The sequence below is a fragment of the Pleurodeles waltl genome, chromosome 3_1 (genome assembly GCF_031143425.1).
Source record: "Pleurodeles waltl isolate 20211129_DDA chromosome 3_1, aPleWal1.hap1.20221129, whole genome shotgun sequence".
NCBI classification, from domain to species: domain Eukaryota; kingdom Metazoa; phylum Chordata; class Amphibia; order Caudata; family Salamandridae; genus Pleurodeles; species Pleurodeles waltl.
In genome coordinates this window covers 1,263,971,589-1,263,985,627 of record NC_090440.1, presented here as the reverse complement: position 1 = coordinate 1,263,985,627, position 14,039 = coordinate 1,263,971,589, and the positions used below count along the sequence as shown (strand labels likewise).

General features: G+C 41.8%; 1 protein-coding gene across 2 annotated transcripts in view; it reads left to right on the top strand.

The window, feature by feature from the left end:
- LOC138285083 (contactin-associated protein-like 5) overlaps positions 1–14,039 on the top strand; it is a 1,227,365-nt gene that overhangs the window by 794,606 nt on the left and 418,720 nt on the right. For both annotated transcript variants that reach the window (XM_069224601.1, XM_069224602.1), the window contains exon 12: positions 13,851–13,970. In XM_069224601.1, the coding sequence (XP_069080702.1) occupies positions 13,851–13,970 (120 nt within the window). The remainder of the gene's footprint in view (positions 1–13,850; positions 13,971–14,039) is intronic.

Genomic DNA, 14,039 nt, shown 5'->3' with positions numbered 1-14,039 from the left:
AACCTCATCTTTCTTATATGCATTCACTCACATGCATACAACCACAACATACACAGACACATTCACACACACACTCACACATTCATGCACACAATCAGACACACACACACAACTCCCCCCTTCCCTGTCAGAAGCCCGGCTTATCTTTGTCGAGGAGGTCTTCCGTCAGGGAACGGGATGGGGCGCTGCTACCGCCAGCAGTGCCTGCCAGCAGAATACCACCAGGCCGTATCACAGGTCATGATACGGCTGGCCGCGTTCAACTGGCGTGACGGTGTTGGTGGTAGCAGCGCCAGCTTACCACCGTCCACCAGCATGATCCCTGCCGGATTTCCACCCTTCTGGTGCCGGAAGTCCAGCAGTGATCATAATATGGTGGATGGATGGTAGCTGCGGTGACGGTATTTTGGCAGACGTCACTGCCGTGGTAGGCGGTTTTTACCGCTAATGTCAAAATGATCACTTAAGTATTTTACTGTTGTAGTATTTACTGTGGTGACTCTTTTTCTATGTCTTCCGTACACCATCATTTGTAAATCTGTCAAAAAATATGATTCTGAAACAAGTAATAAATATCAACCTGATAATGTGTTTTCCATATAAATAAAAAGATGGAAAAAGAAACAATGAAATCACAATGCATTGATGTCATACATTTGCTATTCACAAACCATGTAGAAGCCAAACACTCTGTGCCGTTTAGAAGCTGACACTCCAGAACCTTGGCACCATGAAGGAAAGGCAATATTTCTCAAAACCAAATGACTAAAGCCAGACATCCTGCCCTCACATTAGTAATCATGTGTCAATAACACCAATATACTACATCATGCTAGAAACAATAATTGAGGCCACATGGCCAGTTCAGGACACTGTGGCAGTATCTGGTGCAATTTCATAACCACCATTCAGTGTTGTGCCATAAAACAGTTGTTTCATCTATGAGGAGAGACATCAACAGTGTCCTACACCGAACAGCAATGGAAGATTTAGCCAATGTGAAAGGAGGCCAGAATGCTATGGCTTGACATACACATGTGGTTAGAGCAAGTTAAGCAGCACATGTTACCTTGGTGAAAACATCCAACAGAAAACAGGTGTGATATAATCTCAAAACCTTCCAATCAATCACAGTGCAAGTTGTCTCTGTCAAGATCTGGCGATCCAAAGTGGGTGTCTGTCCCAAGATCAACCCATTTTCCCATTGTACTTTCCAACAGCAATATATCACTGAAATCTCCCAACTTTGAAAAGTCCAAATGAAGATGACAAGGTGAAGTATACTAAAAAAGAATAACAAGGGAAAATTAATGATTTCACATATTAGATTTGACTCAAATGATAAGTTAGGACAACACATATACTTAGCACAAGCAAAGTTAATCCATGTCAATAAACACAGTAGTCAATGTAAGGAAACTCATCCACAAACACCTTTCCCTTGGACTTTCCAGAACTGACCATTCCTGAATAAAGCTGTTGATGTGTCTCATCATTGAAGCAAGGACGCCGTGTAGTACACCATGGACAGTTGGCTGTGACATACCTCCAGATACAGCCACAGTTTATTGCAAAGATTCAGTGGCCACAACATGAAGTATTGCCATGAATTTCACTATTGGTGTTATTGCTGTTGTATTCCTACTGTGAGGCAGGAGATCAGGCTCCAGCTGCTAACACAAATCCAGTATAGTTTGCATATGTAATCTGAAATGTTTTATTATATCCCTGGTGTCTGAATGCCAGGAACACAAAGTATCACTTAAAATTGTCACAAAAGACTTTCACAATCAAAACACATCTATTAGTGATGTTATTGTGTAATATACATTCCCATAATTTGAAAAACATTTTTACTACTTCAAATCTACTTTTTTTTTTTTTATGTCTGACATTTTTTACAAGTAATGTGTAAATAATACATATGAAATGTGTTATTTGCACATTATTTTATTTTTGAATTTTTGTTTTACAATTACCATCAAAGGAACATACACTGTAGCACTATCAATGTCAAACACAGTAATGGGTCACTTTTTAATGTGTCATGTGTTGGCAAAAACACTGTCATACGTATCTGAGATTGGTACACAAAGTAGTCACCATGCTGGTGACGACTAAACAATTAAAAAATACACAGCTTCACATCCTGAAATGGTGGGTGTCCGACCTTGCCATCAGGGCATTGGCTATCCGTCAGCAGAATTTGACCGCATAGTAGATGATGGACATTGCCATAGGCTAATGTGTGTGACAGCTATGCACAAAAGCCAATGGATGTGTCCTTCTCCATTGCAGAGACTGTACGCTGTGTACTTGTATGTAACATCTGGAAAAAAGCTCACTTTCCTCCTAGCACTGCAGCCAACAACACCTCCTCGAATTGTACTGCTGTTACCGACCTCTGGGAGCCAGGCAAGGCAGGAGACAGGGCCCCTGCCTTCTTGCCAGACGAGTTGGAGCTACTCATCAGGAAGGTCAGGTCCCTGTAGAGCCAGCTGTATGGGAACCCAGAAGAACAGGTATATGTTTGAGAGGGAAATGTTTGTCAAGGTAACTTGTTCATTCTTTGTACACAGGCTAATTTGTCCCTTTTTGTTCATGAGTGAAGTGTTGTTATTCGAGTGCAGTGAACTGAATGATTTGGCCAGGTACTGAATGTTGTTTGACTATGTTAGAAATGTCTGCATATTCAAATGAAAAGTCACCTGAAAGAATCAGCTGAATTCTCATCCCATGCTACTCACAATTCCAGATTTCATCAGACCAATTACAGCCCCCTTAGTTTCAGTGGCTAGTAGGCACTGTACCACTAGTATAAGTGGAAACATATGGCCAAGGTTGAAATGAGAGAAATGTAAAGTGCATGACGAATCTTTAAAATTATGGAGTTGCATGATGCTCTTCTGTCAAGTGAATCTACAACCCATATTTTAGAGTAGGAGTATCTGTATGTTTTAAACATGTCATGATGCCCCATATGGGACAATGTATTTCATGTGCTGTCAGCCTAAATGACACAGGCTCTCAATCATCATTCACTTCTGTCTCATTGCTACACACATTTGTTCTTACATCACCCAAAGCCATGCTCTCACTGACACACAGCAGCCCATCCATACTGCCCTTACTCACTGTATGTAACACAAACCAAAGTATCTGACTCTGAAGATTAGGTGTGAAGACAATGTAGCTGTGCGTTGTGTCATGTGCAAATAATGTACATGTTTTGTAACCTTTAGTAGCTCACAATGATTTGGACTAATTAGGAGTGGGTCTTCCTATGCAAAAGATTTCATAGCCCTAACCTAGATGATGTTTCTGACTTAGATTGGTAACATGATCTGTACTGACTATTCTAGGAATGTATCTGAGAGATGCAACAAAATTGTGACACTGCGCTACAGACAATCTTAGCTTGCATTACAGGTAGAGGTGGGAAGGCCTCCGATGCTGGACCAGAAACTCAGCAAGTGCAGCTCAACCAGTCCTCCCAATAAGGCAAACACATGTGCTGCACCCTGAACCCCATAATGGCTTGCATCCTTGTGGTAGCCTACCCAGAGCTTGGTGGGCAGTTGAGGGCTCAACAGCAGCATCAAGGGAAAAGTTATAGTATGTAGCTATTGTTTAACCTTTTCTAATTTACAGCAATGCTGTTTGGCATCAGCATGACGGTTGGCACACATCCAACGCAGACGAGGATTTCTGGAGTTTTAGGTTTTGCAGACGGTGCCTGATGCTGTGTTTGGTATATTGTTTTGTGCTAAAAGTTTTCACTAGATTCCTCATCACAAGCCAAGTAAATTTTTGAGCAGACACATGGCTGCATGTGAAATAAAGTGGTAACTGCCTTTTTCTCCATCTTATGAATGACATTTGTACCAAACATGCCTCATTTGAGGACTGGGTCAGGTGTGATTCTCCATCACAAATCTGAGTAGGTAATATAGGCCTTGTTTCTGCTGACATAGTATAAGTAAGCACTTATGATACAGTTGATGTTTCAGACTTCACATTGGTAAGTTTGGGCAGTGACAATATGATCATGAGCATCTTCTTAAAAAGGACTGGAAAAGTGTACAAAGGCATAATTTCTTATCTAAAATATGTTCGAAATATGATTCAACAGCAAGATTCAAGTCAGATCATGTAGACAGTAGCAGATTGTCATGAAGCCTTAGTCCTTCACAAATGTGCATGTAAGCCAGACTGTGTCAACCAACAGGAATTCTTAACCAGACTGTATTTCTTGAAACAAACAGGAATGTGTCCATATTGGCAACAAAGTTACACATACTCCAAATTGTATTTAAGTGTCCTTAGTTATGTCCAGTTGACAAATCAATGATGGTGAGAAAAGTGATACTTACAAGGACATTTGCGGCTGGAAGGTTAAATCACATAGATGATGGAGTATCCCATCTTTATAAGTCAATATCAGGCCCAAAACATGACTCGTTTGGAAATGTGGATATTGTTTTGGTCTGTACGGAAGTGAGTTAGGAATATATCCAAGACTATGTATTTCCTCATGCTGTCAAAGCTATTTGTCATGCAGAGAAATAAAAGTAGATGAAAGACAAAAGGCATACATGATATGGGAGCTAGCTTGGGGAATTTCTAGACTGTGAGCAAATGTTTTGTGGAATTTTTCCCTACATGCATGAGATACTGATGATAAAGATTCTAAGATTGAGTGCCTTGAAGCTAGTTTAATTTAATATGTAAACTTGGCAAATGTTGTGTGAGCAAAGTTCATGTTGAATTCTATTCGCACAGATACACTCGAAGTGTTGTATCTGTCTTTTCAGCATCATCTAGGCAGGGCAAAGGTGACTGCGTCAGTGGGGAAGAAGCTGGGCACTATGGTTCTGGTGCAGACACCACCGACACCGAGGGACCCAGTGCCATGGAGGGTGAGGGGATTGATACGGAGGCCACCAGTGACTCTACATCATCTTCAGAGGCCTCCACAGAATCCCTAGTGGTGGCAGACCCGAGTGCAACAATTCCACCTTCATTGTTATTTGCCACCCATGTTCCCATCTCCACCCTCCCTCTTGCTTCACCCCCATTGGGCGTAGCCGCACCCCTAAGAGAGGTGGCATTTTCTTTGCTGCAGGCACTTGCACCCACCCCTGTTTCCCAAGCAGCGCTCAATTAGGAGGCTATTGACCTATTGCGGACTATCTATGTAGGCCAGACTGCACTATTAAATGCCATCCAGAGGCTTAGTGGGAAGATGGCACAAATGCTAGCTTACCTGGATGGCATTCACAGTACCATGTCTGGCCTACTGAGGTCATTCCAGGGTCTGTCCTCCTCAGTGACAGCAGCCTCCCACCCATTCCAAATTCCTGTCCCAACTCCCACCTCTTCAGCATCTCACATCCCTCTTTCCAGCCATATCGAAAGCAAACCCACTCCTCTGCATGCACCCACACAAACACATACAAGCAGCACACCCACACATAAACACAAATGCAGCAAGAAACACAAACTTACAGACACCAGTCCTCCACCACAACACCAAAAGCATACCCACAGACACAAACACCACCACATGCATAGGCCCACCACTGCACCCACAGACGCCATACCCACCAGCACACAAACATGCATATCCACCACACCTGCAGGCACCCCACCCACATCCCACAAACATGCACAACCACCACAACCACAGATACCAGACACACCACCAAACAAACATCCCCAACCACCACCACACACACGCGTACCAGCAGATCTGTAGGTACCACAACCACACACAACTCCTTCACAGCACATCACACCAATCCAAACACACACATGCATTGGACATTACACATACTGTACACAAATGCCCACACTTACCTTAACAACAGACTCCCAGTAGGAAACACAAGCCAAAACCTACACCACATATGCCAGACCGACAGACAGCTGTACTATCAATAGACACATGCACTTCACCCACTGCCACTCCCTCTACCTCCCAACCCGAACTCCCTGCCAACCACCCTACTCATTTTCCCATGGAGGGCCTTCTGTTTGCTCTGGCCCTGACCCCTACCACATCCCAACCCACCACTCCCAAACATAAACTGACCCCTCCAATGCCCCAACCCACCCATACCACATCTCAACCTAGCCCACCCACACCCCAACCCACCCCTCCCAAATCCAAACCTACTCCTCCCAAACTCAAACCCACCCCCAAATCCAAACCCACCCTTCCTAAATCCAAACCCACCCCTCTCAAAACCAAGCCACCCCTCCCAAACCCAATGACCCCAAAGAAAGATCATTGAGGTGCTTGCTCTCTGCCGAGTAGATGCCCCTTCCTGAAGAGGTTGTAATTGGAAGTGCAAATAGGAGGCAGAATCTGGGCATGCAACCCAAAATTGGGACTCATGCAAACAGTATTTGTTGGACAGACATTTATTGTTATGACTATATATTTAAAGATGTATCTCAATTTTTGTTAAAACATTTGTATTTACAATAGCTTTGTACTGGCATTATTTTGGTAATTGTTACTAATTATTTGCTGATACTATAATTTCTGTTTATGTGTGTGCCATGCAGATACCCTCATTTCTGACAGTGACAAGCACATTTTTTGCATTTGAGATATTATCATGATGCATACATTTGTGTTGTACAATTCTGATGGACATGTTATTTTTGTTGCAAACATTCATCATGATGCTGGACACTTACAGCAAAATTGCACTTGTTTTTCTTATTTAGCCTGAAGAATGCATGTGTGCTTATTTTCACATGATATGTTTCTAATATACAAATATGCATTACACAGAGTAAATGGCACTTTGAAGTTAAAACACATCTATTGTTTGACATAAATTACACATATCAAGAGTACATGTGCCCTTCATAAATCTCTGACACGTTTGGAGCTTCATGCTAACATTAGTTGTACATTCTGTGTACACTCACTTGTATCATTGTGTAGTGCAATTGCTACTTTACATTGTGTTTATGTCATTCAAATTAGGACTCCTGTTTATGTACATGTTATTGTATTTTTGGGTGTACTATAGCACACATTTAAATTCGGGATTGATGTGACTAGTTTGTGCAGGTGTCCTTTGCTGTGATGGCAGTTAGTACCAGACTGGTTGGTATTTTTTCATTTATATCAAATGACAACATTACAAACTTATGCATTGTACATCATTATACTATTGCTTCAAATAATTTTAAACATTCACAAGTCCAGTGCTAATTTACACAAACAGTTCAGAGGATGACAGGTAATTTCTGTTCTGGAGACGACGGGGTTGGTTTTCATCTTGGTTCAGAAGGAGCAGCAATGGCAGGAGTTGTATGACTGGATTCATGGCAGCAGAAAATGAGAAAACTCTGAGAAAGGTAAGTTTCATCTTTTTATCCTTCCCAGTTAGCCAACTCAGGTGTGGAGGTTTAGCCGCCACAGTTGCATATGTGGAAAGGCACATTGTGATTGGCTCAGCTGGAAAACTGGCTGGAGTTCTACAGCCAGCCACTTTTGCCTATGTTGCCATTGACGCGGGTAGAGATTCATGGTGATGACGGTGGTTCTTCAGCAGTCTTTCATCTATGGACCCACCAACCTCTAAATAGAGCGGGCAGGCCGTCAAAGCAGTGGACGGGAAATCCGATGGAAAATCAACAGCAGGACTGTTACCACCAAGATCTAAATCAGGCTTTAAGTCCCAAGGTTAAACCTCTGACCCAGATGAATATGCTTGGTGTAGCTGACCACAGCTCCGTTGCGGTCAGCCTAAAATTAAACCTCAGTTCTGGTCTACCACTTCCAAAGTCTCTAATTGGTATTTAGGCCCTAATTACGTGTTTGGTAGATGGGAACATCCATCTGCCAAATTCCTGACAGGATGGCTGCCATTGTTGTGGTGACCTCCCCGCCGGCCCAGTGATAACTTTCCTGCTGGGCTGATGGACGGGAACCAAGGTTTCCGCCGATGAGCCCAGCAGGAAAGTGCAGCAGCATTGTCACCAGCTGGTAATCAAGCCACCGGCAATGCTTCCGCCCGCAGGGGGCACCAGCATCCTCATAATGCACACTGTCTGTTGTGCAGCCAGTGCACATTACAAGGGTGCTGGGCAGGGGGCCCCTGCACTGCCCATTCTGTAGGCTTGTTGCCTTATTACTGGTGGTGGACTCACATACATACCGATTAGTAATTAACTTCAGTGCACCCCACTTTCTTCTATCCAAAATGCACTCTATATTTTCCTTGTCCTCCTTATTTCACCCACTGTAATCCATTACTTTGTTTTTACCTTGTTTCCTCTAGTCTTTCCTTCTTGGTCGCATTTTCACCCTCTTTTGTCTTTCATTGCATTTTTTTACTTACCTTTCCAAGCTTTCCATGCTGTCATCTTCCCACTCACTTCGTTCTGGTCTTCTACACCCCTTATTGGATTTGTATGAGAGTATCAGTAACAACAAAATTGTTTGATATAAACCTCACTGCCTAAATATGGTTTCAAAATATTGCTACAAAGGGGGTGAGATTGTTTTATTACTAACTCTGTTAGACTTTTCATCCTTGGCATGGTCTCCCTTAACTTTTTGCCTCTGTTCCCCAGGTTGTTGATGTGTGCTGGACTCTGATTTTACTGTTTTTGTTACTCTGGGCACCCTACCAGTGCTAAAGTGCAAGATCTCTCTTACAAAATGTGCATGTAATTGGCTTATCCATGATTGGCATATTTGATTTATTAGTAAGTCCCTAGTACAGTGCACTAGAGGTGCCCAGGGCCTGTAAATAAAACGCTACTAGTGGGCCTGCAGCACTGGTTGTGCCACCCACATAAGTAGCTCTTTAATCATGTCTCAGACCAGCCACTGCAGTGTCTGTGTGTGCAGTTTTAACTGTAAATTCGACTTGGCAAGTGCACCCACTTGCCAGACCTAAACCTTCCCTTTTCTTAAATGTCAGACACCCCTAAGGTAGGCCCTAGGTAGCCCCAAGGGCAGGGTGCAGTGTATGGTTAAGGTAGGACATATAGTAGTGTGTTATTTATGTCCTGACAGTGAAATATTGCAAAATTTGTTTTTCACTATTGCAAGGCCTGTCCCTCTCATAGGTTAACATGGGGGCTACCTTTAAATCTGATTAAAGTGTAGATTCCCTTTGGGAGTGGATGGACATGTGGAGTTTGGGGTCTCTGAGCTCACAATTTAAAAATACATCTTTTAGTAAAGTTGATTTTAAGATTGTGTGTTTGAAAAGGCCGCTTTTAGAAAGTGAGCATTTTCTTGCTTATACCATTTCTGTGACTCTGCCTGTTTGTGGATTCCCTGTCTGGGTCAGTTTGACGGTTGGGCTGGTTGCACCTCACACTAGACAGTGACACAAAGGGAGCTGGGGTGTAGCCTGCATATCCTGATGAGCCATCTGTGCTAGGACGGAGGGGAGGAGTGGTCACTCACACCTGAAAGGGCTGTGCCTGCCCTCACACAATGCAGTCTCCAACCCCCTGGTGAGTGTCTGGGGCCTGGCCTGGCAAGGCAGGATTTCACATTCCAAAGAGACTTTACTTTGAAGTAGGCCTACTTCAAAGGAGAAATTGGGGATAAAAAAAATGGCACCCAAAACCACAGACTTTAGAAACACTTCTGGAACCAAGAGGAACCTCTGCCTGGAGAAGAGCTGAATATCTGAGGAAGAAGAGCTGCCCTGCATGTGACTGTGCTTTGTGGAGCTATCCTGCAGTTGCTGCTTCTGCCAGAGTAGGAGGGCAAAGACTGGACTTTGTGTGCCTTCCATCTTGAGAAGAAATCTCCAAGGGCTTGATCTAGAGCTTGCCTCCTGTTGTTTGAAGTCTCAGGGACAGCAAAGACTTCTCTCTGCCAGCACCTAGAGTCTCTGGAGAGACTCCTACTCTGCCCTGTAGTGCCCATCCAGTTCCTGGGACCCTGAAAGGAGAAGCTGGCAGCCTAAAGACAAGAAAATCCACGCACAGAGCGCCATGCGGGGAAAAGATTGATGTGAATCCTATCTGCGGCTGAAAAAACGAAGCTCCGTCGGCTCCGCTGCTGAGAAACGACGCTCGTAGGAAATGCGACCGAAAAATCTATGCACGGAGCAGGAGAAACAACGGGCAGCATCGCTGACGGAGGCTGGGAGATCACAACCTGCCCTGCGGGATTTTCGGATCATGGCGCAGCTGGTTTTTCGACTCAGTTATTTTTGACGCACACCCACCCGTGCAGGGTTATTTTTGACACGCACCAGGTACATTTTCACTCTAGCAGCGCCAGTGTGTGTTTAAAACTACTTAAAGACTCTTTTTGATTTCTAATTGATAACTTGACTTGTGTATGGTGGATTTTTGTTGTTTTGGTCTTGTTTTGTTTAGATAAATATTTCCTATTTTTCTAAACCTGTGTTGTGTCATTTTGTAGTGTTTTCATTAAGTTACTGTGTGTGTTGGTACAAATACTTTACACCTAGCACTCTGAAGTTAAGCTTACTGCTCTGCCAAGCTACCAAGGGGGTAAGCAGGGGTTAGCTGAGGGTGATTCTCTTTTACCCTGACTAGAGTGAGGGTCCTTGCTTGAACAGTGGGTAACCTAACTTTCAACCAAAGACCCCATTTCTAACAAACTCCAATTAATAGTTTTGCAAAGTATATTTAGGACATGATATATTTGTCAGACACCATTTAGGCCACAATATTCTGGAACCATTACCCTTATTACTTAAACCTCTCCTTTTCCATATTCGTTTCTCAACTTTCAATTGCTTCTTGGAGCATCTGATATCACAGATAGGTGTGGGCAGAACTCGAGGAATTTCATTCCGCTGAATTCCGTTCATTTACACAAAAACTCTGTGAGATTCTGCAGAATTCTCAGAATGGACTTAAATAGGCATGTCCCACTGACTTATAGTGCCTGGAGCTCATACTGTGCTGAAAGCTCAGCACAAATGGCACCACACCGTGACCCAGGGGGCACTGCTTCTAGAGTTGTTTTTGCTGCCACTTGAGTAGATTTTCTACTCAAATGGCAGATTTCGGGCAGCAAATGGTGATGGCTGCCTGTGACCACCAGCACTGGGGATGTCTTGCCCCAAATGAAAATCGGGCTAGGGGATGGCAAATCTCGCTCTGCTCGCCAACTTAGAGTTGGTAGACCATGCATGAGAAATATCTCTGCCATGCTGCAGTTATTGGGATTTGGCCAAAACTCAGTGTTGCAAGCATAATTCAGAGTGGCTAAAAGTTTGCCATCTCCACCGGCACAATAGAATTTATCACCCACCCTTAATCACAGATTTAATGCTTTACCATTTTGAAATGATATGTGACATGCTGAGGGGAAAGACGAGCAACTTTTCCGCAGATGTGGCCAGCAATGCAGATCACAGTCACACAATTAAAATCAAAACGGATACTTGAGCATTTGAACAGACAGCTCTCTCACATGCCATCTTTTTAAAACGGTTTGGTGTGGATTTGATGTGGGGAGACCCTGCTTTGTTCCCAGTGAAAGACCAGTCAGACAGAATTGGGACTAGTGTTCTCCAAACCCCGATAATCAAAACTACAAGCCCTAGTGCTGTTTAGATGTGGAATACAGTATGAACAACCAGGAAATAGCAAAAAGATAAAATATATTTCAGTAGCCAAGAGTAATATTTACACCACATGCTCTTTTAGCCCAATTAATACGTGGTAATAAAATTATTTACATTCCTATAAGGTGGTTACCCTCATTCGATGAATCAAAAGGCCGTAATCAATAAAAGTTCATATAGTAAAAGCAAACTCCTATTTCTATTACACAATAAGATTGTATCAGTTGTTGTGAAGTTAAGTCTGTTGTAAAACTGGTAACACTGTAGGAGGACAATAAACGTTTGCACCTAATTCTTAAGAAAATATCAACCTAAGGATTTCAGGGGGAAACATCCAATTTAACTCACTAAGATTTATTTTGCATACAGGCTTTAATATTCAGATGTAAATGAGATAGCAGCAAGGTGGCGTTTCTAGAAAGAGGAATATAACTACAAAATGGTTGGGGAAGTAGAAAGTGTGGCGGACACAGGCAGGGGCTTGAAATACAAAAACAAACCTACAAAAAGCTAAGTTAGTTGAAATTCAATAAAGGTACATCCACATCTAACTCTGTAGTGTTAAAGCCCAAATAGGCTCACATCTACACAATCAAGCTTTGGAGTAAGTCACACATCACAATGGCTACTCACAGGTACATCAAGGAATCACACAGAAATCAATAGATGTACACAATATCGCTACCAATATCAATCACCAATCACAACATTTAAAAAGTAAATAAATGTAAACAAAATTGTCATATGCCCTTAGATATTGCACACACCCATATACATTCCATTGTACAAGTGTTAACAAATGCAATTTAAAAATAATATTAATGTAATACATAACCCTATAAATATATACATTGATTATACCAATAAAAATATACTATAACAATAAAAATGTAAAATAAAAAATGAAATTAATATAGTAAAAACATGTAAGATAAAACAAATGGCCATATAACAGATATGAGGTGCATCTATGAATCATATTGTATATTTATGAAAAATAAAATAAATTGTTAAAAAAAAAAAAAATAGGAAAAATGATTATATTTCTCCATATATTGCAGACTGCTATGAAAACTACATTATACAGTGTAAGCAGTAGAGATGCACATACATAGAAAATGCCACAAATGTTAGTTGGTAATCATCTTTTCTCACATCTAACACTCCACATGCACAGATAAATGATAGCACAATCCATGTCTCAAACATACACTCACACACACACACAGTTTATCACAAATCATCTGTTGGTGGTATCTGGTTCCACAGTACCTTGCAGTGCAAGGAGAAAGGGGCATAGCTCCAGGTTGGACTGTATATATGTGCTTCCACTTTTGATGATTGTCAGGTGGATATTATTTGTCTTGGGCGATGCCTGATTCTATATTCTTTTCAATGCATAATTCTATAGAGAATAGGTGGCAATGTATGTCTAACCTTTGTAAATATACTGTTTTATGTGTCCTCTAACCCATATAAAGGGGTGGAGCATATATTCCTCACACTAGGCTTAATTCTCCACCTAGAGTTACTGAATTTCATTTGGGTGGAGATGCAAACCTAAACCTAGACATACATCTACAAGTTCAGACATTTCTGCCCATATATTTTTGTTTGTGAATTGGGCCATTTGTCTCTAAAGATTGACTAGGTTTGGAAGTACACACAACCTTTAGTCATGACTCATTGATGCAGTGATAAACTTTTAGGTTGTACGTGAGAGGGTAGCTTTGGATGATTGACTGAGGTTGTGCTTAGATGGTCCATGTCTTCCCTAAATATTGTCCTAGTTTCATATCACTTGTCTATGTTATTGCTCTGTCTTGCATGGATTTTCAGTGCCAAATGCCAGCAAGGGTAAACTTTCCCATGTGTTATAACACACATTAACCACAAAGATCCTAGATGTTAGAATATTGTCACAATGTTCATAGTTAAACGGGGTTCATCGCATTGCATTGAATTCACATGCCAAGTTGTCAGCAATCAATGGTATGAGATGGTTGCTGTATTTCTCAAAAGTGAAATGTTGCATAGAAGAGTTAAACATGATTTTATGAGAGCTGTAACAACTACCCTCTCTGGGTCATCAATAGAACAATATTAGATGGGACTGTTTGTGGGCTGCTGTATTTAGAATATCAAAATAAAAATACTGATATGCAAAATCATACATAACGCGCCATACTATGTAGTTGGTGTTATCTACAAGTTCATTCAAGTAACAATATATATCTTTCACTGTTTCAGCAATTTATGAGCAGTCATGTGAAGCTTACAGGCACTTGGGAAATTCTTCAGGTTTCTACTACATTGATACAGATGGAAGTGGACCATTAGGACCCATGAAGGTGTACTGTAATATCACAGGTAAGTATTGTGATTTTTCAATTTATACTTCTAGACGTGTTTGCATATTTTAAACCAAACACATTTATT